General features: G+C 46.0%; 1 protein-coding gene and 1 pseudogene across 2 annotated transcripts; one reads left to right on the top strand and one right to left on the bottom strand.

Annotated features, from left to right (window-relative positions):
* The first annotated feature begins 3697 nt into the window (after positions 1-3697).
* LOC105477836 (melanoma-associated antigen 2) lies at positions 3698-7730 on the top strand. 2 transcript variants are annotated; one of them, XM_024791546.2, is made up of 4 exons: positions 3745-3793; positions 3875-3968; positions 6002-6066; positions 6147-7730. In XM_024791546.2, exon 4 carries the CDS (start codon positions 6212-6214, stop codon positions 7154-7156), a length of 945 nt encoding a protein of 314 aa, XP_024647314.1. In that variant the 5' UTR covers positions 3745-3793; positions 3875-3968; positions 6002-6066; positions 6147-6211; the 3' UTR covers positions 7157-7730. The 2 variants fall into 2 exon arrangements, with proteins under 2 accessions (XP_024647313.1, XP_024647314.1); XM_024791545.2 differs by lacking the exon at positions 3875-3968 and having other exon boundaries at positions 3698-3793.
* An 8527-nt stretch (positions 7731-16257) lies between these two features.
* LOC105477831 (chondrosarcoma-associated gene 2/3 protein-like) lies at positions 16258-17071 on the bottom strand (annotated as a pseudogene).
* Positions 17072-25235: the final 8164 nt, after the last annotated feature.

The raw sequence follows: 25235 nt of genomic DNA on the forward strand, positions 1-25235 counted from the left end.
ATGATACTACTACTCCTCAATGAAAAGGAATAAGTTACAAGCCACACAAAGTTATACATGACTCTTCAGTTCATTATGCTACGTGAAAGAAACCAGTCTAAAAAGGCTGCATAGTATAAGATTCTATTTATATGACATTCTGTAAAAGGCAAAATTATAAAGATGAAAACCTATCAGTGGTAGCCATGGGGTTTATCTGACAAACACAAGAGTTTTATCAGGGCAGTCAAACTAGTATGCATAATACTGTAATGGTGGTTGCATGCTTGCTTTGGTCTGAATATTTTTGTTGCCACAAAATTCATGTGCTGAAATACCAAGGTGATGGTAGTAGGTAGAAGGTGGGGTATTTGGAGAATGACTTGATCATGAGAGCAGAGTCCTCATGAATGGGATTAGTGTTTTTATAAAATAGACCCCACAGAGTTCCCTTACCCCTTCTTGCATGTGAGGACCTAGGGAAAAGGCAGCTAGCTGTCTGTGAACTAGGGAACAGGTCTCCACCAGACATGAAATCTGCCAGCACCTTGATCTTGGACTTCCCAACCTCCAGAATGTGAGAAATAAAGTTGTTTGTTTATAAGCCACCCAGTCTACATTACTTTTGTTATGGAAGCCCAAATGGACTAAGACAATGGCACAAGGTATTTGTCGCAACCCATAGATCTTTAAAGCACAAAGAGTGAAGCTTAATGTATCTAAATTTTAAAAGTAACTTAAGAGGTTGGAGAATCACGGGACAGCAGGTAGAATGTTACACAAACACACAAACCTAGCTGTATTATAGATGTATGAAACCACCAGAGTGAAGCAAGTGGGGGGGGGAAGTTACCATATTTGGGTACTCCATCAAAGAAATATATATTCTGTAAAGTATAAGTTGGCCAGATAAGTGTGTAAAATAGTTGAACATTTGATAATCATTTATTTAATGTTTTAGATATGAAAACTATTGGCTTTTTGTTTTAAAAAAATCCTTAACTTTTAAAAATGCATATTAAGGTATTTAGAGATGAAATGGTATAATGCCTTAGATTTGCTCCATATTATTCCAGCAGTTCATATGCAGGTAGGCGAGTGTCTAACGGGAACCAGATTTGCTGTGTATTTAAAATTGTTCATGCTGGGTATTAAGTACCCTGTGTTCTTTATATTAGTTTCTGTTATTCTGTATGTGTGAAGGCTTTCCCTAATAAAACTTTTTTTATCATAAATATGTCATTAAAAGTGAAATCCTAAATGAAATTGACCACTTTGTAGAAATAAAATAAGTAACCAAACTGACCCAAAAAGAAAAATAAAACTTTAATTAAACTATACAAACTGAAACTGTACAATTCAAAGCTCAAGCTACCCTCAAGCATTCCAGGTTAGGCAGCTTTGGAAGCCAATTTTACTAAATGATCAGAGAAAACTAACCACCATCTTATATCAACTCTTCCAGAACATACAAAAGATTGATAATTGTTCAATTCATTCTCCCAGACTAGCCCTCCTGGATTCAAAACCAGATGAAGATCACATCCCTCCCCTGATGGAAAAAGAACACCTCAAGTAACCTCCCTCACATAGCAATATATATCCTACGTAAATTAGTAGCATATTAGACAAATAAACAGGCTCTGCCCAAGGAAATAAAATGTGATTTAATATTAGAAAAAAATCTGTTTCATTGTGATTCCTCACGTACAAAACGGAGGAGAAAAATTTTGATCATGTCAACGGGTACAGAAAAAGCTTTTAAAATAAATTTAATATGAGTTCATGGTAAAAAAAAAAAAAAAGTATTTAGGCAACCTATACTCAAAGAGAACTTCTGTTTCCTAAAATCAACAGCAAACATACTTAAATGTCAAATGTTCGAAGAATTATCAGTCAAGTCAGGAATGAGAAGTAGATGCAGGCTATTATCTCTACGTTTGAAATCAGGATTGAGACACAAAGAGCTGTAAGTATCAAAATGAGTAAGTGGTATGAATATTGGAAAAACATGTAATATTTAGTGATAATACCATTATCGATCTTGAAAATTCAAAGGAAAAGGTATGTGGAATATTCAAGTGCATCTGCCTTCAGAACAAGGTGTGCAACAGATTACTACAGCAAAATTAAAATCTTCACCTCACGAAAGCAATAACTAACTAGAACAATTAATAGACAATATACCATTTGTAATAGCAAGAAAATCCAATAATTACTTAAACAGAAGTCTAATAAAAACGTATAAGGTGTTTATACAGGCAGCTATCGAAGTATACTGACATATTCAGAAAAAAAGAGCTTGAAATATATAGAGGAGTATAACATATTCATTCATGGGGAACACAGCAGTGTAAAAATGTAAACTCAGCTTAAATTATTTACAATTTAGTGCCTTACCTGTAGCCACCGACATTACAAGCAAATTTGGGCTGCTGTGCTCTGCTTCCCAAATCAACCCTAAAAAGTTATAGAATGGAAACAGAAAGTAAAAAACCAGTATCAGCAACAAAATCTACGTAACAAAACAGGGACAGCCCAGGGTGAGACTGAAGACCATGTTGAGCTGGTACTTGTGTTTGACACTTGCAGTGTCGGTTGGAGGGGGTTAGCAGCAGGGATGTTGGGGAGGTTTGTAGCCTGCCTAGACGACAGATGAAACAATGGGTAGAATAAAAGTTTTAAAATTTCCACTTCACTTCATTGCACAATCTGAGGCAGTCCCTGAAAACACGATGCCAAGAGGCCTAGTGTAATAGCAGAACACCAGGAAAATTGGGTTGGTTAAGGCACTATGGCTCCAGAGTTCTGCTAATAACAACCAGAAACCAACACAGTGGGAGAGGAATTACGTTTAAAAAAAAAAATTCTTTCAACAGAACACAAAGACTGGAATAGAAGAAGAATAGGATATCAGAGTGAATCATGCATACTAAGGGTGGCTATTACTTCATAGAAATAAATACATATATTGCTACCTACATATATACTTAGAAGATATGTAAACGCTATTTCTTCGATTCAGAGAATAAATCACTTAGGACCAAAGGTTTGCCAAGTGTAGCTCTGGCTGGGGAGGAGCTCCCGTGGGAAGGTGTGCATCTTCTCCCAGAGGTCACTACAATCGCAGGAGCTCCCACCCTGCAGGGAGCACCTGGCCTGGGACCCGCAGCCATTCTCTACAAGGGGTGCAGATGCGCAAATGCTCAGAGGTGACAGAAACAGTGTATCTCCCACCCATCACTTCATCCAACAGCCAGGAGTGAGGAAGAGGACCCTCCTGAATGAGGACTGAGAGTCCACCCTCCCCCACATAAAGGGACCAGAGAATCCAACTCAGCCCCCTTGTCAGCCCTGGTAAACACTGGCAATGATGTCACCGCGACCACACCCCTCCCCCCAATGCCACTTCGCGGGGACTCAGAGTCAGAGACTTGGTCTGAGCACATACAATCAGCAGAGGATGGCGGTCCAGGCTCAGCCAGGTATCCAAATCAGGATCCTGAGGGATGACCAAAGGCCCCTCCCACCCCCAACTCCCCCGACCCCACCAGGATCTACACAGCCACAGGATCCCCGTCCCAATCCCTGCCCCTAACCTCAACACCATCTTCATGCTTACCCCCATCACCATCCAGATCCCCATCCAGGCAGAATCCGGTTCCACCTCTGTGGAAAACCCAGGGAAGTGCCGCTGCCCGGATGTGACGTCACTGACTTGCGCATTGGGATCAGAGGGCAGCGAGATTCTCGCCCTGAGCAACGGCCTGATGTCGGGGGAGGGAAGCAGGCCGAAGTCTGGTGAGGAGGCAAGGTGAGATGCTGAGGGAGTACTGGGGCAAGTCTCACCACAGACAGAGGGCCTCAAACAATTCAGTGCTGCCTCTGTTGCCAGGCCTGGACCACCCTGAAACGGAAGACGTGGAAGGCTGGGTCGCCACCACCTCACCCCGCCAACCCCCGCCACTTTAACCCCAGGGAACTCTGGGGTAAGAGCTTTGTGTGACCAGGGAAGGACTGCTTAGAAGTGGGCAGGGCCCAGACTCAGCCAGGAATCAAGGTCAGGACCCGGAGAGGGGACTGAGCACAACCCACCCCCTGCACCCACCACCATTCCCATCCCCCAACACCAACCCCACCCCCATCCCTCAAACACCAACCGCATTCCCATCCCCACCCCCACCCCCACCCCCATCCTGGCAGAATCCGGGCTTTGCCCCTGCCATAAACCCAAGGAGGATCTGGGAATGGTGGCCAAGCACGTGGATCCTGACCTTCACCTCTACTTCTAAGGGAAGGAAGGGGTTCGGTATCGTGAGTATGGCCTTTGGGAAGCAGACGAAGGGCCCAGGTCCTCCTGGAAGACAATGGAGTCTTGAGAGGACCCAGCATACCAGGACACGGGGCCTACTGTACCCCTGTCTCAATCTGAGGCAACTTTTCATACGGCCGCAGGAATCCTAGGGATGCAGAACCACTTCAGCAGGGGGATGGGGCCCAGCCCTGCGAGAAGTCAAGGGGAGGAAGAAGAGGGAGGACTGAGGGGAGGTTGCAGTCCAGATCAGTGGGAACCTTGGGCTGGGGGGATCCTGGGCACAGTGGCCGAATGTACCCTGTGCTCATTGTGCCTTCAGGGTGACAGAGTTGAGGACTGTGATCTGAGGAGTGGGACTTCAGGTCTGCAGAGGGAGGAATTCCAGGAGCTGCCGTACCCAGGGTGTGCCCCCTTCGTGAAGACTGGGGAAACCCCCGGCCTAGAAAAAAGGAATGCCACAGAGTTTGGCTGTCCCTTGTTCTTGGCTCTGGGGGAACCTGATCAGGGATGGCCATAAGTGGCAATCTCATTTGTACCACAGGCAGGAGGTTGGTGAACCCTCAGGGAGATAAGGTGTTGGTGTAAAGAGGAGATGTCTGCCCATTTCAGGGGGTTGGTGGTTGAGGAAGGGCAGGTCCCGGCAGGAGTAAGATGAGTAACCCACAGGAGGCCATCAGAAGCCTCAACCTAGAACGAAAGGGGTCAGCCCTGGACAATGCCCATAGGGGTGACAGGATGTGGCCCCTCCTCACTTCTGTTTCAACATCTCAGGGATGTGAGGACCTTGTTTTCAGAGGATGACTCAGGTCAACACAGGGGCCCCTATCTGGTCGACAGATGCAGTGGTCCTAGGATCTGCCAAGCATCCAGGTGGGGAGCCTGAGGGAGGATTGACGACTCTCCTGGGCCAGAATGCAGACAGGGGGCCCCATAGAAATCTGCCCTGCCCCTGCTGTTACCTGAGAGAGCTTGGGCAGGGCCGTCAGCTGAGGTCCCTCCATTATCCTGGGATCTCTGGTGTCAGGGAACAGGAGGGTTTGGTCTGAAGGGGATGCACTCAGGTCAGTAGAGGGAGGGAGGCTCTCAGGCCCTACCAGGAGTGGACGTGAGGACCAAGCAGGCTCCTCACTCAGGACACATGGACTCCAATGAATTTGGACATCTCTCATTGTGCTTTGCGGGAGGACCTGGTCATGTATGGCCAGATGTTCGTCCCTCATGTCCTTCTGTACCACATCAGGAATGTGAGTTCTTAACATGAGAGTTTCTCAGGCCAGCAAAAGGGCAGGATTAGGCCCTACAAGGAGAAAGGTGAGGGCCCTGAGTGAGCACAGAGGGGACCCTCCACCAGAGTAGAGTGGGGACCTCACAGAGTCTGGCCAACCCTGCTGAAATATCTGGGAATCCGTGGCTGTGCTTGCAGTCTGCACCCTGAAGGCCCGTGCATTCCTTTCCCAGGAATCAGGAACTCTAGAAACCAGGCAGTGAGGCCTTGGTCTCAGTCAGTGTCCTCAGGTCACAAAGCAGAGGGGACACAGACAGTGCCAACACTGAAGGTTTTCCTGGAATGCGCACCAAGGGCCCCACCCGCCCCAGAACAAATGAGACTCCAGAGCGCCTGGTCTCACCCTCGCTACTGCCAGTCCTGCAGCCTCAGCATGTGCTTGCTGGCTGTACCCTGAGATGCCCTCTCACTTCCTCCTTCAGGTTCTGAGGGGTCAGGCCGACAAGGAGGACCAGAGGCACTGGAGGAGCGTTGAAGGAGAAGATCTGTAAGTAAGCCTTTGATAGGGCCTCCAAGGGTCAGTTCAGTTCTCAACTCAGGGCTCTCACACGCTCCGTCTCTCCCCAGGCCTGTGGGTCTTCATTGCCCAGCTCCTGCCCACATTCCCGCCTGCTGCCCTGACCAAAGTCATCATGCCTCTTGAGCAGAGGAGTCAACACTGCAAGCCTGAAGAAGGTCTTGAGGCCCGAGGAGAGGCCCTGGGCCTGGTGGGTGCGCAGGCTCCTGCTACTGAGGAGCAGCACACTGCTTCCTCCTCTTCTACTCTAGTGGAAGTCACCCTGGGGGAGGTGCCTGCTGCTGAGTCACCAGGTCCTACCCAGAGTCCTCAGGGGGCCTCCAGCTTCTCTACTACCATCAACTACACCCTTTGGAGCCAATCCGATGAGGGCTCCAGCAACCAAGAAGAGGAGGGACCAAGAATGTTTCCTGACCTGGAGTCCGAGTTCCAAGCAGCACTCAGTAGGAAGGTGACTGAGTTGGTTCATTTTCTGCTCCTCAAGTATCGAGCCAGGGAGCCGTTCACAATGACAGAAATGCTGGAGAGTGTCATGAGAAATTGCCAGTACTTCTTTCCTGTGATCTTCAGCAAAGCCTCTGAGTACTTGCAGCTGGTCTTTGGTATCGAGGTGATGGAAGTGGTCCCAGTCGGCCACTTGTACATCCTTGTCACCTGCCTGGGCCTCTCCTACGATGGCCTGCTGGGCAACAATCAGATCATGCCCAAGACAGGCCTCCTGATAATCGTCCTGGCCATAATCGCAATAGAGGGCGACTGTGCCCCTGAGGAGAAAATCTGGGAGGAGCTGAGTGTGTTGGAGGTGTTTGATGGGAGGGAGGACAGTGTCTTCGCACATCCCAGGAAGCTACTTACCCAAGATTTGGTGCAGGAAAACTATTTGCAGTACCGGCAGGTGCCTGGCAGTGATCCTGCATGCTATGAGTTCCTGTGGGGTCCAAGGGCCCTCGCTGAAACCAGCTATGTGAAAGTCCTGTACCATATGCTAAAGATCAGTGGAGAACCTCACATTTCCTACCCACCCCTGCATGAATGGGCTTTGAGAGAGGCGGAAGAGTGAGTCGGAGCACACTTTGCAGCCAGGGCCAGTGGGAGGGGGTCTGGGCCAGTGCACCTTCCAGGGCCCCATCCATTAGCTTCCACTGCCTCGTGTGACATGAGGCCCATTCTTCACTCTTTGAAGAGAGCAGTCAGCATTCTCAGTTTTGGGTTTCTGTTCTATTGGATGACTTGGAGATTTATCTTTGTTTCCTGTTGGAATTGTTCAAATGTTCCTTTTAACGGATGGTTGAATGAACTTCAGCATCCACGTTTGTGAATGACAGTAGTCACACATAGTGCTGTTTATATAGTTTAGGAGTAAGAGTCTTGTTTTTTATTCAGATTGGGAAATCCATTCTATTTTGTGAATTGTGATATAATAACAGCAGTGGAAAAAGTATTTGCTTAAAATTGTGAGCGAATTAGCAATAACATACATGAGATAAAGAACTCAAGACATTAAAAGATAGTTAATTCTTGCCTTATACCTCAGTCTATTCTGTAAAATCAAACAAATATGCATACCTGGATTTCCTTGGCTTCTTTGAGAATGCAAGAGAAATTAAATCTGAATAAATAATTCGTCCTGTTCACTGGGTCATTTCTTTTCCATTCACTCAGCATCTGCTCTGTGGAAGGCCCTGGGTTAGTAGTGGGGATGGTAAGGTAAGCCAGACTCACGCCTATCCATAGGGTTGTAGAATCTAGGAGCTGCAGTCATATAATTAAGGTGGCAAGAAGTCCTGTAAGACGTAGGGGAAATGTAAGAGAGGGGTGAGGGTGTCGGGCTCCAGGTGAGAGGTGGAGTGTAAATGCCCTGAGCTGGGGCATTTGGGGCTTTGATAAACTGCAGTTTGATCTGAAGGAGCTGACTCTAATGAAGCTGGGTGGGTGCAGGGCCAGATTCTCAGAGGGTGTGAGAAAAGCCTGGAATGGAAAGCAACTCTGAGCAGTTTATTTCAGATGGGGGATGAACAGAGAGGCGTCTCCACCTGGGGCAGGAATGGAAGGTGTCCTGTGCTTTTGTCCCACTGCTATTGAACACAGCCCAAGATGCACGTGATGGACACCCATCATCTGCATGGGTTTCCTGAGCGATGAGGGTGAATTTCCCGGGAAGGGTGGCCCAGAAGCCACTGGCCAGGTGCTTTTCTGCCGAGCAGGGAGATCCAGAGCTGACTCCATTAAAAAGGCATTCTAACTAGGTTATCTCAAGTGCAATTTGACCAATTGTAAGCACGGGCTAGATTTTGGATGGTAACAAAATGCATGAAAATAGTGGATTGGGTGGGAAAGTAGCTGGGAGAGAGGGAAGGAGTTGGTCTCAGGTTCTGGGAGCTTTGAGCTGCACCTGGCTGGGCAAAAATTCCACACAACCAAATTTTGAAGTGCATTTTCTAAGGGGAAATACTTAACTGAATTTTAAGGGTGAAGCTTCCTTTTGTGGCTAAGTATTCCATGTTCTGTTGAGCTGTATATTCTCTGATAAGTCCTGGAGAACAACGACAACAACAACAAAATCCCAGTGTTAGGGCCTGGGGTTAAAACATATTAGAAATAACAGCCATCCACCATTTGTGAAAATTCTAATTTACACCAGGCCCAGAGCCAGGTGCTTCACTTGCGTTTTATACACTCCGACTGTCCTACTAGACAGGCCTTACACATCTACTTACAGATGAAGAATCCAGGGCTCACAGGGTTTGTGAATTGGGGCATAGAAACAGGGTATTTCCTGGGTATTTCTCAGGATCACGTGGTTACTAAGGAACAGGGCTGGAAGCAGACCCCTGGTATGAATTCCTTTAGAACCCATGCTGTTCCCACTTCTCTGAGCCTGAGGCTGACCTCCTGACAGGACTTCATTTTTCTTCTCAGCACTCCACTATGTTTCTCAGGTGACAAAAAGAAGAACCTTGAGGGCAGCATACTAAAAGCAGGCCTGCAGAATGTGACAATGAGAATCAAACACCATTTGGGGCTGGTGTGCGCTGGGTTCCCTGAGAGCTGACGTTGCCCAGATGTGGGCATTTCTGTCCAGCCCCAGCACTTTCAGAATTACAGCACATTTCTCCTGGTCACTTCCATGTGTCCTGTCTGACGCTGGAACCTATAGGGCCTGCTGATCAGCTCCTCACTGATCCTCACAGAACAGCCCAGAATCACCTGCTCACCTCCTGACAGGGTGCATTTCTTCTCTCTGTAGAAGTCCACTGGCTGTCCCATCTCTCACCCAGGAAACCACATGATGTCAAAAACCCTTCTGATATAAAAACTCACATGGGGACAGTGACACTTAGACACTTGGATACCACTCTGGTTGTCTTCAACAAACTCTAACTGTTTTCTGAATGGGCTGAGTAGTCTGTTTCGCCATATTATCTAAGGGTTCTTGTGTGATATCACCCTGAAGTCAGAGGAATTTGGAACCACCTTGGTAACTTGAAATCAAGCTTTCACAGGGCGTCCTTTTGGAATTCCCCTTTGAATACATGCACAGACAAATGGTCAAAGAGCAAACCGTCCCTCATGAGTATTAGATGAGAAAAACCTTGGGAAATCCCAGTAGAACAAACATCTACTTACTGAGACTGAATTCCCAAATTTCTGGAGTCCTCCAGGAGTTTAAAAAAGATTCCTTGAAAACATGTCAACTCTCATGAAAGAGGAATAATTAAGCAGCCTTCTGTTTCTTGTCTGTTTACCTGCTCCACGGGAAAATACTGGCCTTCAGTGTGCGTAAAGGCACCAGACAGGTGTTCAGGCGTGTGGAGGGTAGCAGAAATTCACAGGTTAACATTTTGACTCGGAATCAAATGGAGGAAAAATTCTCAGCCTACGATGGATTTAAAGGGTATTGCAAAGGGAAGGCTTCCTGCTGAGACTTTCAAGATTATTGAACAGTTAGTTATGATTGTATATTTGAAAACGTCAGTCACATATTTGACACTGGAAAAAGTTGGAGAATGTCATGGCAAATTTGGCCTTCTCAGAAACTTCTCCTAGAAATGAGATGGGTAGTATAATATCAAATAATCATAGTTGCTTTTGTTGAGCACCTACTATGTAACAGTTTATGGAGGAGGGTATCCTACTCACCCACATTTTGTCTTTGTCTCCTTCCTGGACACATGGGAACAGTAAAGTCCTTATAGTTAGGAAGGGCCATGTGACTTTTCCATTACACCAATATATGAGCAGAAGCATTGTTTGTCACATCCAGGCATTTGGGAGCCAGTGTGTCATTTCCACGCTTTCGCCCCGCTTTCAACAGCAAACATGGCAGCTTCATCTTGAGATGGCGGAATCACAAGGTGGAAGCAACTTGGATCCCTGGGTCCCGTGAGAGTGGAAATCCCCTGGCAAACTGCATCAGAACTTATTTGCACGTAAAATAAACTTCTGTTTTGGCAAGCCATTCATGGTGGTTCTGTTGCATTGGCTAGCAGTTTCTTAAACTGACATGGCTAGTATTGCTGTTGTCAGGATTAAATATTTTTTATTTAAAATGTAGTAGTGCATATATTCTTATTGCAAAAATTATAGAAATGTAGATAACTCAGAATTTTTTTTTTATAAAGCTCCTCCACAGTTAACAACACCTCCCCCCGCATAGGTCACCACAATTAACAAACTTGTGTATTATTTTACTGCTGACTGTAGTCTTTTCACTGACAAATAAATCATAACAATATATTATTTTTATTTAATATACAAGAACAATGACGTACATACTGATCTGCTTTTATCACTTTATAAAACGGATATAGTATCTTTCGACAACAGTATAGATAGATTAGATAGATAGATAGATAGATAGATAGATAGATAGACAGATAGATCTTTCTCACTTTTGAAACCACTTTCTTTAATTCTAAATTAGGCATGCACCATATTTAATAAAACTCTTTCTTCCTAATGGACATGTAAGTCGTTTCCCATTTGCTATGCGATAAATAGAATAAAATAAACATCTGAATATGAATTTTAGGCAAACATGGTTTTCTTCTAAGAAGGATATATTAACATGAACATTGAGTTAAAATGAAAGGGTGAAAATAGTTTTAACATTTAAAATATTTCTAAAATTGTATTACAAAAATGCTGTGCCAATTCAAATTCTCATAAAAATCACAATCGATTTAAAATTCTGAAATGTGGACAGGATATTTCTTCTCTGCTTTGAGAAGGATTTGGTCAGACTGAAGAGGAGCCAGGTAATGAGAGCAGACAGGAGACCCTCAGCCCATAAGGGAGGATCCAGGGAGGATCCAGGGGAGAGCCATTGCTAGCATCCGTGAGAGAGACCACATACGAAACCAAGTCCACAGAGCCCCAGGCAGGCTGGCACTTCGAGCTCTAAATCCAGAGTTCAGGCCAGTGGGGTCAGGGACCTAAGGGGGAGAAGAGGGAGGGGAAGGAGGAGGACAGGACAATGAACAGGAATAGGCTTGGGAAATCCCGGCACCATCATCACCAGCTGGAGGGGGCCCTGTGATCTGAGTGGGCAGGCCTGTTGGCTAAATGCACCAGGACTGTGCTGGTCAACTTTCCCGCCCTCAGAATCCCCTTCCCTGTCTCAGGAAGATCTTGGCTGACTCCTTGCATCATTCTGGGTCAGCTACCTCTCTTGAAAACTCCAGTGGTCATTTGCACCTTCACCAGCGTCCCAGATCTGGGAGATGCCTTCATGCCTGCTCGGAGCTGGTGTTCTATCCCCTGGGGACCCTCCATAGAGGCTGGGCTATTTGAGTGGGTTGCTGACTGATGACCAACTGATGAGACAGGCCAGGAATGCAGTTGAAAGGGGCAGTGGGACTGCATGGAGGAGAAATGGGAGGAAGAGTGCCCAGGGACTAGTCAGCTCAGACTCTGCAGATGAAGGATTGGCTGTGGATGTGCCTTGAAAATGATCCAGGTGGTGACTGTGTCTCAGATGGACTTCTGTGGCTTCTGAACTCTTGACACACAAGGGGGCAGGTGTCCTAGGGCAGTGATCGCTGGCCTATGTTGCCAACAGACACAGTCTGGTATACAGGGATGGCCCAAGGTGTGTACATGAGAAGGCTGGAGTTGGCAGCCTTCCTTGTTAAACTGATGGGGATGTGTGGGGTCCAATACAGGAAGCATCATGCACCATCCTGTTGGGAGCATCCTCACCTCCACGACAGTGTTTGGGCCTGGGGATAAGCCATCTGCAGTGACCCTCTCAGTGGTAGTGTCCACGGATTTTTCTGAACTCAAGTGAGCACAGGTGAAGGAACTGTGGGTTTTTCTTCATGCAGGTAGGAGGCCCAGGCCAGGCAGACGCCATAATTTGAACCAAATAATTCCTATGCCTGGTAATTTCATTTATTCCATGCACTTACTCATTCCTACAGAAAACTTTTATTGAATATATGCTGAGGAAACACCAAGTCAACAAAACACAAGAAAGCAGCAGTGCCCTTAATTCAGTCTATGGGGGATGTGAGGGAGATGGTGAGATGGAAAGATATGTAAGAGTTTTAGGAACTGAGGGACTGTGAACTGATGGAGAGTCTCTATTGACCTGACTTCTGAGGTTAGTGATGTTGTTCCCTTAGTTGAGAGGGAGGGAGAAGGGTGAGAGTTGGTGGTGATTTGATGAAGAAGAGTGTGGAGGATGAGATCCACGTGCAGCATTTTAAAGCTCAGTCAAGGATTTTTTGGACATGGATGTTTTATGAAAATATATAGTGTTTCTAACACCCACAAGTAGTGATGTACATATTGATATGTCACATGCCTTTCCCACGTAATAAGATGAACGCAAGGTCTTCCCGCAACTGTACCTACAATCGTGATCACTATTGTAAATATCCCCTAGAATTCTAAAGTGGTTGGGTGCCATAGTTAATTAAACCTTTCTTTTCCTGATAAACACATACATTCTTTCCCATTTGTTGCTATGATTAATAGAACTGAAATAAGCATACGTTTTTGGACAAATATGCAGGCTTTCCAATAAGAAAGATATAGTAACATGGACATTGGGTTAAGGTGGAAATGGTGTGAATAGTTTAACTCTTTAGAAATACTGTCAAAATGTATTCCAAAAATACTGTACCAATTTTCTCACAAATGAATAGACGTGAATATCCTACACTCACAGAAAGATTTTGTCTTATCAATCTTCTAATTTTTGGTGAAAATTATGAATAAAATTTGGTGAAGATATATTGTTTCATTGTTGTTTTAAATTGTGTCTTTGCTTTCTCTGATTAGGTTAAGTACACACTAACTTAATCCCTCAGCCATATGAAGTTGGATTTATACAGTGACATGCTGAGCAACATTTCTCTAGGCATGATTTAAAATTCTGAAGTGGGGACAGGACATTTCTCTTGTGCTTTGAGAAGGATTTGGTCAGAATAAACAGGAGCCAGGGAAGGAGAGCAGACAGGACACCCTCGGCCCATGAGGGTAATCGGAAGGATCCAGCAGTGATATGGTTTGGTTGTGTCCCCACCCAAATCTCATCTTGAATTGTAGCTTCCATAATCTCCAGGTGTCATGGGAGGGACCAGGTGGGAGGTAATTGAATCACAGGGGTAAGTTTTTCCCATGCTGTTCTCGCCATAGTAAATAAGTCTTAGGAGATCTTATGTTTTCACAAAGGGCAGTTCCCCTGCACATGCTCTCTTGCCTGCTGCCATGTGAGACATATCTTTGCTCCTCCTTCACCTTCTGCCATGAGGCCTCCCCAGCCATGTAGAACTGTCGGTCCATTGAACTTCTTTTTCTTTATAAATTACCCAGTCTCAGGTATTTCTTCATAGCAGTGTGAAAATGAATGAATACAAGGGGAGAGCAATGGCCAGAGTCCATGAGAGAGACCATATATGAAACCAAGTCCGCAGATCCGCAGCCAGGCTGGCATTCAGAGCTCTGAATCCAGAGTTGAGCCCGGTGGTGGCAGGGACCTGAGAGACAGAAGGGGGAAGGGAGGAGTGAGGGCAGGACAATGAAAAGGAATAGGCTTGGGAAAATCCAGCATCATCAGCAGCAGGTGGAGGGGGCCATGTGATCTGAATGGGCAGACATGTTGACTGAATGCACCAGCAGTGTGCTGGTGAACCAACCCTCCCTCAGCATCCCCTTCCCTCTCTCAGGAAGAGTATGGCTGGGTACCTGCATCATTCGGGGTGAGCTCCCTCTCTCAACCACTCCAGTGGTTGTGTGCACCATTTCCAGCGTCCTGGGGCAGGGAGGTGTCTTATGCCTTCTGGGGTCTACTGTTTTATCCCCTGTGAACTTGAACTCACTATAGAGCCTGGACTATGTGAATGGGTTGCTGACTGATGAGCAACAGCCAAGAAAGGCCAGAAATGTTTATGAGCAGTGGAAGGTGAAGGTGGCAGTACAGCTGCATGGAGGGGAAGTTGGAGGAAGAGTGCCCTGGGACTAGTCACCTCAGACTCTGTAGAAGAAGGACTGACTGTGGACATGCAATGAAAATGATCCAGATGATGACCATGTCTCAGATGGACTCCTGAGGCTTCTGAGCTCTTAGCCCAAAAGCAGACAGGTATCCTGGGGCTCTGATCACTGGCCTATGATGCCACCAGACAGTGTCTGGAGTAGAAGGCTGGCCCAAGGTGTGTACATGAGCAGGTTGGATGGCAAGGCAGTGGAGGTGACACCCTTCCTTGTTAAACTGATGGGGATGTGTGGGGTCCAACAGAGGAAGCATCATGCACCATCCTGTTGGGAGCATCCTCACCTCCATGATAGTGTTTGGGCCTCGGGAGTAGGCATCTGCAGTGATGCGCTTACTGATAGTTTCCAGGTGATTTCTGAACTCAAGTGAGTACAGGCGATGGAACTGTGGGTTTCTTCATGTAGGCAGGAGGCCAAGGCGGGGGCAGCCTCCAAATTTTGAATCAAGGATCTCCCACGCCTGGTAATTTCATTCATTCATGCATTTATTCATTCCTACAGAAAACTTTTATTGAATATATGCTGAAGAAACACCAAGTCAAAAAAACAAAAGAAAGTGGCAAGGCCCTTAATACTGTCTGTAGGAGGTGGGGGAGATGGAGAGGTGGTGTGAATCAACCATCTGAGCCACGGAGGCCAGGAAGGCAGAGCCAGACTTGGGGACAGGTAGTGGGCAAGAAAGGGAGTGATAGCCCGTCCAGGCAAACAAGCTCTCCTTCTATGACACTATCAATCTGGTTTTCCTCCTGGATGCTGCCTGTGTGTGAAAGCAACTGCTGCTCTCTGTGCCTACCTGCCTTTGTTAATAGGGAAAATGCCCATGGTTGGCAGATGCTCACTTCTGCTCACCTTGGATCACTTCTACTGAAGGGGTGGTTTGACAGCAAATGGACAGGAAGAAACTTTTGGGGATGATGAATGTATTTTCCACCTTCTATGTGGTATTGATTTCATGGGACTATACATTTGTCAAAGAAGTTTAAATTGTTTCTCACTAGGAAAAAAGGAAGCAGAAAACCAGGAAGGATATAGATGACCTGAACAGCACCGTTAACTACTCTGACCAATTAAAATAATAAGAAAAGCACTGCATTCAACAACAGCAGAATAAGCATTCCTCTCAAGTGTGAATGAAATATTTCCCAGGATAGATGGTTCTGGGCCATCAAACAATGCTTACACATTGAAAAGAACAGAAATAATAAAAATCCTCTTTGTAGACCATAATATAATTAAACTCAAAACCAAACACCAAGATATCTGAAAAATGCCCAAATATTGGAAATTTTAAAATATGCTCCCAAATAACCTAACGGTCAAAGAGGGAGTCTCAGGAGAATTTTAAAAATACATTAAGTTGAATGAAAATCAAAATATACATACAAAAAGTGGGATTCAGCTAAAGTGTGTCCTTGAGGGAAATGTATAGCATATTTTAAATGTTTATATTGGAAAATAAAATCTAAAATCAATAACGAAACTTTCACCCTAGAAAACTAAAGAAAGAAGAGCAAATTGAATTTAAGGAAATTGTAGAGGATCCCCCCTCCCTCCCTTCCCACATTCCCACCTCTTCCCCCTTACTCCCTACCCCCACCATTTGAGACACACAGACACACACATCATTTTACAACATGTTCATTTTATTTCCATCACCATAGGGCATACCCTTTGGGGTGCAAAATGTACTCTACACCCTGTTGGCTACTTATCTGGGGTTAGACCTCTGGCAACTTTTCAGATAGACTTCAAGTCTGTGGAATTGCCCGGGGAATTACTGGCTGCCCAAGGAGACGCTGGAGACAGTGGAAGTCTCCTTGCCCTTGTGGTCCTGCTGTGGCTCATTTTGATTGAGTTCCTCATTTGGCTGGTCAGAGTGGCTGGATAGTGGTGGCCCACTCCATTCCTCAGGGATTTTTGAAGTGGTGGTCTTTTAGGGAGAGGCTTTTGTTCCTGGAACTTCCTTGGCGGGTCCCTTTTCCCTTCCGCGTTGTCTTGGGAACCTGGAAGGACAACAGGGAGATCACAGAAGGGCATTGGTTTGCGGAAGAGGATGGAGGAGGGGTGAGAACAGGGGCTTCATAGAGAAATGGTACAGGCTGGGGTGGGGGTTGTGCCAGTGGAGGACAGGTAAGAGTCAGAGCTTGGGTAGGCCGTTCACTTTGATAGGGCTTCTGGGCCAGGATTGAGAGGATGCTTTCCCCTTCCTCGTCTCTTTGGCATTGGGTGGATGTTAGACAATGGGCTGGAGGCTCGTGGTTTCCTGGGCATCTCCATCACACCAGCATCTCTCAACTGTCTACTACAGTCCCCCTGGTTTCCCCAAGCCTCACCCAAGGCTGGTGAAGGCAGGCCAGCAGGCTAGAAACTCACACGACAATATCATGTTAGTCTTGTGGGAGAATTCCTTTTCCAAGAAACCTTGGTCTTTTCTCTTAACACCTCCAACTAATTGGATGAGGCCCATCCACATTATGGAAGTTAAACTACTTTACTTAAAGCCAACTGATGGTAAATGATGATCACATCTACAAAATACCTTCACAGCAACATCTAGACTATTGTTTGACCACACAGCTGAGCACTATAGCTTTGACAAGTTGACACATAATACTAGCCATTGCACATATCTTTCACCATACAAAAATGTAACTCGAAATGAACCACCGTCTTAAATGTGAAAATTACGTTTTATTTTTTTTCTAGGAGGAAACAAAAACATTGTGTTACCTGAGGTTATGTCTTACTCAGCTCAGGCTGCCATAACAAAATGCCACTGACTAAGTAGCTGAAACAACAGAAATTTATTTTTTTTTCACAGTGTTGAAGTCTGGAAGTCCCAGATCAAGGACTGGCGGGCTTGGCTTCTGGTGATGGCCTTATTCCTGGCTTACAGATGGCCCTTTCTCAATATGTCCATTCTTGGCCTTTCCTCTGTGCATTTGCAGAGAGAGAGAGAGAGAGCTCATGCAGGCACAAAAATACTATCTTCTGTCTCTTCTCCCTTCTTATAACCACACTAATTCTATGGGATCAAGGCCCCACCCTTATGACCTCTTTTAACATTAATTACTTCCTTACAAGCCTCATCTCCAAATACAGACACCCTGGGGCTGGGCTTCACAATATGAATTTGGTGGAGGACATAAGCATTAGCAAAGAATGGACACATAGATTAATAAAACAGAATAGAGTTCAGAAACAGACCTGCACACATATAGTCAGATGATTCACAACAAAGGCAATAATGGTGAAAGTACAGGTTTTCCAACAAAAGGTGCCTGAACAATTAGACATCTATACACAAATTATAATAACCTGGACATATTCTTACATATTCCATGCAGATTAACTCAATATACATCATAGACCTAATGAAAAATCCAAAAACTATACAACCTCTATAAGAAAACATAAGAGAAAATCCACATAACTTTGAGTTTGGTGATGAGTTTTTAAATTCAACACCAAAAGCATGATCAGTGAAAGAAAAATTTGCCAAGTTGATTTTATTAAAATAAAAATCTTATGCTCTTCAAAGGACAATGTTAAGAGAATGAAAACAGAAGCCACAGACTAGCAGAAAACATCTGTGGTACACATATGTGGTAAAGAACTTGTCTCTACAATATACACGAATTCTTAAAGCTCAACGATAGAAAAAAATGAAAATAGGCAAAGATCTGAACACACGCTGTACAAAAGAAGATATGCACATGGCAAATAAGCATAATAAATATACCGAGCGTCCTTTGTCATTAGATAATTGTGCTAAGTGAAAGAAACGAGTCTAAAAAGGCTACATAGTATCAGATTCTATTTATATGACATTCTGAAAAAAGCAAAATTATAGAGATGAAAAACCTATCAGTGGTAGCCAAGGGGGTTATATGACAAGCACAAGGAATTTATCTAATAAGGGAAGTGAATCTAGTATGGTAATACTGTAATGGTGTATGCATGCTTGCTTTGCTCTGAATATTTGCGTTCCCACAAAATTCATCTGCTGAAATACCAAGGTGACGGTAGTAGGTAGAAGGTGAGGTATTTGGAGAATGACTAGATCATGAGAGCATAGTCCTCATGAATGGTATTAGTGTTTTTATAAAATAGTCCCCACAGAGATCCCTTGTCCCTTCTTCCATGTGAGAACATAGGTTGTCTATGAACTAGGGATCAGGTCTTCACCAGACATGAAATCTGCCAGTATCTTGATCTTGAACTTCCCAACCTCCAGAATGTGAGAAATAAAGTTCTATTGTTTATAAACCACTTAATCTACATTATTTTTGTTAAGAAACCCAAACAGACTAAGAAGATGGCACAAGGCACTTGTGAAAACCCATAGATCTTTACAGCACAAAGAGTGAAGCTTAATGTACATAAAGTTTAAAAGTAACTTAAGAGGTTGGAGAATCACAGGACAGAATGTAGAATGTTACACGCTCACGCCTGTAATCCTAGCACTTTGGGAGGCCGAGGCGGGCAGATCACGAGGTCAGGAGATCGAGACCACCCTGGCTAACACGGTGAAACGCCATCTCTACCAAAAATACAAAAAAATTAGCCAGGCGTGGTGGCAGGCGCCTGTAGTTCCAGCTGCTCGGGAGGCTGTGGCAGCAGAATGTCGTGAACCCAGGAGGTGGAGCTTGCAGTGAGCCGAGATTCGCGCCACTGCACTCCAGCCTGGGCAAGAGAGTGAGACTCCGTCTCAACAACAACAACAACAACAAAAAAAAGAATGTTACACACACACACACACAAACCTAGCTGTATTATAGGTGTATGAAACCACTACAGTGAAGCAAGTTGGGGTGAAAATTTACCATATTTGGGTACTCTATCAAATAAATATGTTTTTTACAAAGTATAAGCTGGCCAGATAAGTGTGTAAAATAGTTGAACATTTGAGAATCATTTAATTTTTCAGAAATGAAAACTATTGGGTTTTTGTTTAATAAAAAGTCCTTATCTTTAAAACATGCATACTGAATTATTTAGAAATGAAATGGTATAATGCCTTAAATTTGCTCCATGTTATTCCAGCAGCTCATATGCAGGTAGGTGAGTGTCTAACTGGAACCAGATTTGCTGTGTATTTAAAGTTGTTCATGCTGGGTATCAAGTATACTGGGTTCATTATATTAGTCTCTCTATTATTCTGTATGTGTGAAGGCTTTCCCTAATAAAATTTTTATCATAAATATGCCATTAAAAGTGAAATCCTAAATGAAACTGACCACTTTGTAGAAACAAAATAAATAAGTAACCAAAGTGATCCAAAAAGAAAAAGAAAACTTTTGGCTGGGCACAGTGGCTCACACCTTTAATTCCAGCACTTTGGGAGGCCAAGGCGGGCAGATCACGAGGTCAGGAGATCGAGACCATCCTGGCTAACAAGGTGAAATCCCGTCTCTACTAAAACTACAAAAATTAGCTGGGCGTGGTGGCGGGTGCCTGTAGTCCCAGCTACTCAGGAGGCTGAGGCAGGAGAATGGCGTGAACCCTGGAGGCAGAGCTTGCAGTGAGCCGAGATTGTGCCATTGCACTCCAGCCTGGACAACAGAGCAAGAATCCATCTCAAAAAAAAAAAAAAAAAAAAAAAAAGAAAAGAAAAAGAAAGAAAGAAAAGAAAAAGAACAGTTTAATTAAACTATACAAACTGAAACTGTACAATATTCAAAGCTCAAGCCACCCTCAAACATTCCAGGTTAGGCAGTTTTGGAGGCCAATTCTACCAAATGATCAGGGAATACTAACCACCATCTTATCTCAACACTTCCAGAACATACAGAATATTGACAATTGTTCAATTCATTCTCCCAGACTAGCCCTCCTGGATTCAAAAACCAGATGAGGACCTCATCCCACCCTTGATGGAAAAAAAAAAACACATTAAGTAAGCTCCGTCACATAGCAGTAAATATCCTACACAAATTACTAGCATATTAAATGAATTAACAGGCTCTGCCCAAGGAAATAAAATGTGATTTAACATTAGGGGAAAAAACCCACTTCATTGTACGTAATTCCTTACGCACAAAAATAGAGGAGAAAAAAATTTGATCGTGTCAACAGGTACAGAAAAAGCTTTTTAAAGAAATTTAATATGAGTGCATGGTAAAAGAAAAAAATATATTTAGTTAATCTATATACAAATAGAACTTCCATTTCCTAAAATCAACAGCAAACATACTTAAATGTGAAACGTTCGAAGAATTATCATTCAAGTCAGGAATGAGAAGTAGATGTAGGCTATTATCTCTACGTTTGAAATCAGGACTGAGACACAAAGAGCTATAAGTATCGAAATGAGTAAGTGGTATGAATATTGGAAAAAACATGTAATGTTTAGTGACAATACCATTATCGATCTTGAAAAGTCAAAGGAAAAGGTATGTAGAATATTCAAGTGCATGGGTCTTCAGAACAAGGTGTACAACAGATTACTGGAGAAAATGAAAATCTTCACCTCACGAAAGCAATAACTAACTACAACAATTAATAGACAATATGTCATTTGCAATAGCAGCAAAATCCAAGAATTACCTGAAAAGAAGTCTAATAAAACTGTATAAGGTCTTTACAGAGGCAACTATCAAAGTATACTGACATATTCAGGAAAAAAGAGCTTGAAATAAAAAAAGGAGCATAACATATTCATTCATGGGGAACACAACTGTGTAAAAATGTAAACTCAGCTTAAATTATTTACAATTTAGTGCCTTACCTGTAGCCGCCAACATTACAAGCAAATTTGGGCTGCTGTGCTCTGCTTCCCAAATCAACCCTAAAAAGTTATAGAATGGAAACAGAAAGTAAAAAACCAGTATCAGCAACAAAATCTACGTAACAAAACAGGGACAGCCCAGGGTGAGACTGAAGACCATGTTGAGCTGGTACTTGTGTTTGACACTTGCAGTGTCGGTTGGAGGGGGTTAGCAGTAGGGATGTTGGGGAAGTTCGTAGCCTGCCTAGACGGCAGATGACAGAATGGGTGGAATAAAAGTTTTTAAATTTCCACTTCACTTCATTGCACAGTCTGAGGCAGCCCTGAAAGCACGATGCCAAGAGCCCCGGGAAACAGCAGGACACCAGGAAAATTGGGTTGGTTAAGGCACTATGGCTCCAGAGTTCTGCTAATAACAACCAGAAACCAACACAGTGGGAGAGGAATTACGTTTTTAAAAAAAAAAAAAAAAAAAAAAATTCTTTCAACAGAACACAAAGACAGGAATAGAAGAAGAATAGGATATCAGAGTGAATCATGCATACTAAGGGTGGCTATTACTTCATAGAAATAAATACATATATTGTTACCTACATACATACTTAGAAGATATGTAAACGCTATTTCTTCGATTCAGAGAATAAATCACTTAGGACCAAAGGTTTGCCAAGTGTAGCTCTGGCTGGGGAGGAGCTCCCGTGGGAAGGTGTGCATCTTCTCCCAGAGGTCACTACAATCGCAGGAGCTCCCACCCTGCAGGGAGCACCTGGCCTGGGACCCGCAGCCATTCTCTACAAGGGGTCCAGACGCGCAAATGCTCAGAGGTGACAGAAACAGTGTATCTCCCACCCATCACTTCATCCAACAGCTAAGAGTGAGGAAGAGGACCGTCCTGAATGAGGACTGAGGGTCTACCCACTCCCACATAGGTGACCAGAGAATCCAACTCAGCCCCCTTGTCAGCCCTGGTAAACACTGGCAATGATGTCACCCCGACCACACCCCTTCCCCCAATGCCACTTCGGGGGGACTCAGAGTCAGAGACTTGGTCTGAGGGGAGCAGACACAATCGGCAGAGAATGGCGGTCCAGGCTCAGCCAGGCATCCAAGTCAGGACCCTGAGGGATGACCAAAGGCCCCTCCCAATCCCAACTCCCCCAACCCCACCATGCTCTAAGCCGCAGGATCCCCGTCCCAATCCCTACCCCTACCCCCAACACCATCTTCATGCTTACCCCCACCCCCATCCAGATCCCCCTCCAGGTAGAATCCGGTTCCACCCCTGCCGTGGACCCAGGGAAGTCACAGGGCCCAGATGTGACGCCACTGACTTGCGATTTGGGGATCAGAGGGCAGCGAGATTCTCGCCCTGAGCAACGGCCTGCTGTCGGTGGAGGGAAACGGGCCCAGGCTCGGTGAGGAGGCAAGGTGAGACGCTGAGGGAGGACTGAGGCGGGCCTCACCCCAGACAGAGGGCCCCAAGTAATCCAGCTCTGCCTCTGCTGCCAGCCCTGGAACAGCCTGGAGGGGCAGAGGTCTCAGACTGGGTCACCCCCACCACACCCCGCCAACCCCTGCCGCTTAAGCTGCAGGGAACGCTGGCGTAAGAGCTTGATGTGAGCAGGGCGGGGCTGGTTAGAAGTGGGCAGGGCCCAGACTCAGCCACAAATCAAGGTCAGGACCCCAAGAGAGAACTGAGGGCAACCTAACTCCCACACCCGCCACCATTCCCGTCTCCCAAACACCAACCCCACCTGCATCCCCCAGCACCAACCCCACCTCCATCCCCCAACACCAACCCCACCCCCACCCCTCAAACACCAACCCCACTCCCACGGCCCATTCCCATCCCCACCCCCACCCCCACCCCCATCCTGGCAGAATCCAGGCTTTGCCCCTGCTATCAACCCACGGAAGCTCCGGGAATGGCGGCCAGGCACGTGAATCCTGACGTTCACATCTACGGCTAAGTGAGGGAAGGTGTACAGTATCGTGAGCATAGCCTTTGAGAAGCAGAGGAAAGGCCCAGGCCCTCCTGGAAGACAATGGCGTCCTGAGGGGACCCAGCATGCCAAGACATAGGGCCCACTGTACAACTGTCTCAAACTGAGGCACCTTTTCATTCAGCCGGGGAATCCTAGGGATGCAGACCCACTTCAGCAGGGGGTTGGGGTCCAACCCTGCCAGGAGTCAAGGGGAGGAAGAAGGGGGAGGACTGAGGGGACCTTGCAGTCCAGATCAGTGGGAACCTTGGGCTGGGGGATGCTGTACACAGTGACTGAATGTGCCCCGTGCTCATTGCGCCTTCAGGGTGACAGAGGGTTGAGGGCTGTGGTCTGAGGAGTGGGACTTCAGGTCAGCAGAGGGAAGAATCCCAGGATCTGCAGGACCCAAGGTGTTCCACCTTCGTGAGAACTGGGGATACCCCTGGCCCAGAAAGAAGGGACACCACAGAGTCTGGCTGTTCCTTGTTCTTAGCTCTGGGGGTCCCCATCCGGGATGGCCCTAAGTCACAGTCTCATTTGTACTACAGGCAGGAGGTTGGGGAATCCTCAGGGAGATAAGGTGTTGGTGTAAAGAGGAGATGTTTGCTCATTTCAGGGGGTTGGGGGTTGAGGAAGGGCAGGCCCCAGCAAGAGTAAAGCTGAGTAACCCATGAGAGGCCATCATAATCCTCACCCTAGAACCAAAGGGGTCAGCCCTGGACAGCCCACGTGGGGGTGACAGGATGTGGCCCCTTCTCACTTTCGTTGTTAGACCTCAGGGGAGCGAGTTCCTTGTTTTCAGAGGATGACTCAGGTCAACACAGGGACTCCCATCTGGTCCACAGAAGCAGTGGTCCTAGGATCTGCCATGCATCCAGGCGGGGAGCCTGAGGGAGGATTCAGGGTACCCCTGGGCCAGAACGTGGACAGTGGGCCCCATAGAAATCTGCCCTGCCCATGCTGTTATCTCAGAGAGCCTAGAAAGGGCTATCAGCTGAGATCTCTCCATCATCCTGGGATCACTGAGGTCAGGGAATGGGAGGCCTTGGTCTCAGGGGGCTGCACGCAGGTCAGTAGAGGGAGGGTCTCAGCCCCTGCCAGGAGTGGAGGTGAAGACCAAGCAGGCTTCTCACCCAGGACACATGGACTCCAATGAATTTGGACATCTCTCGTTGTTCTTCCCGGGAGGACCTGGGCATCTATGGTCAGATGTGGGTTTCCTCATGGCTTTCTGTACCGTATCAGAGATGTGAGTTCTTGATATGAGAGTTTCTCAGGCCAGCAAAATGGCGAGATTAAGCTCTGCAATGAGATAGGTAAGGACTCTGAGTGAGCACAGAGGGGAACTTCCACGGCAGTAGAGTGGGGACCTCACAAAGTCTGGCCATGCCTCCTGACAGTTCTGGAAATCTGTGGCTATGCTTGCAGTCTGGACCCAGAGTGCCCGTGGATTCCTCTCCCTGGAACCAGGAGCTCCAGGAACCAGGCAGTGAGGCCTTGGTCTGAGGCAGTGTCCTCAGGTCGCAGAGTAGAGGGGGCTGAGATAGTGCCAACACTGAAGGTTTGCCTTGAGTGCACACCAAGGGCCCCACCTGCCCCAGAACAAATGGGACTCCAGAGCACCTGGTCTCACCCTCCCTACTCTCAGTGATGCAGCCTCATCATGCACTGGCCAGCTGTACCCTGAGGTCCCCTCTTACTTCCTCCTTCAGGTTCTGAGGGGTCAGGCCGACAAGGAGGACCTGAGGCTCTGGAGGAGCGTTGGAGGAGAAGATCTGTAAGTAAGCCTTTGATAGAGCCTCCAAGGGTCAGTTCAGTTCTCAGCTGAGGCCTCTAACACACTCCCTCTCTCCTCAGGCCTGTGAGTCTTCATTACCCATCTCCTGCCCACTCTCCCGCCTGCTGCCCTGACCAGAGTCAGC

This window comes from Macaca nemestrina, chromosome X, assembly GCF_043159975.1.
Source record: "Macaca nemestrina isolate mMacNem1 chromosome X, mMacNem.hap1, whole genome shotgun sequence".
Taxonomy (NCBI): domain Eukaryota; kingdom Metazoa; phylum Chordata; class Mammalia; order Primates; family Cercopithecidae; genus Macaca; species Macaca nemestrina.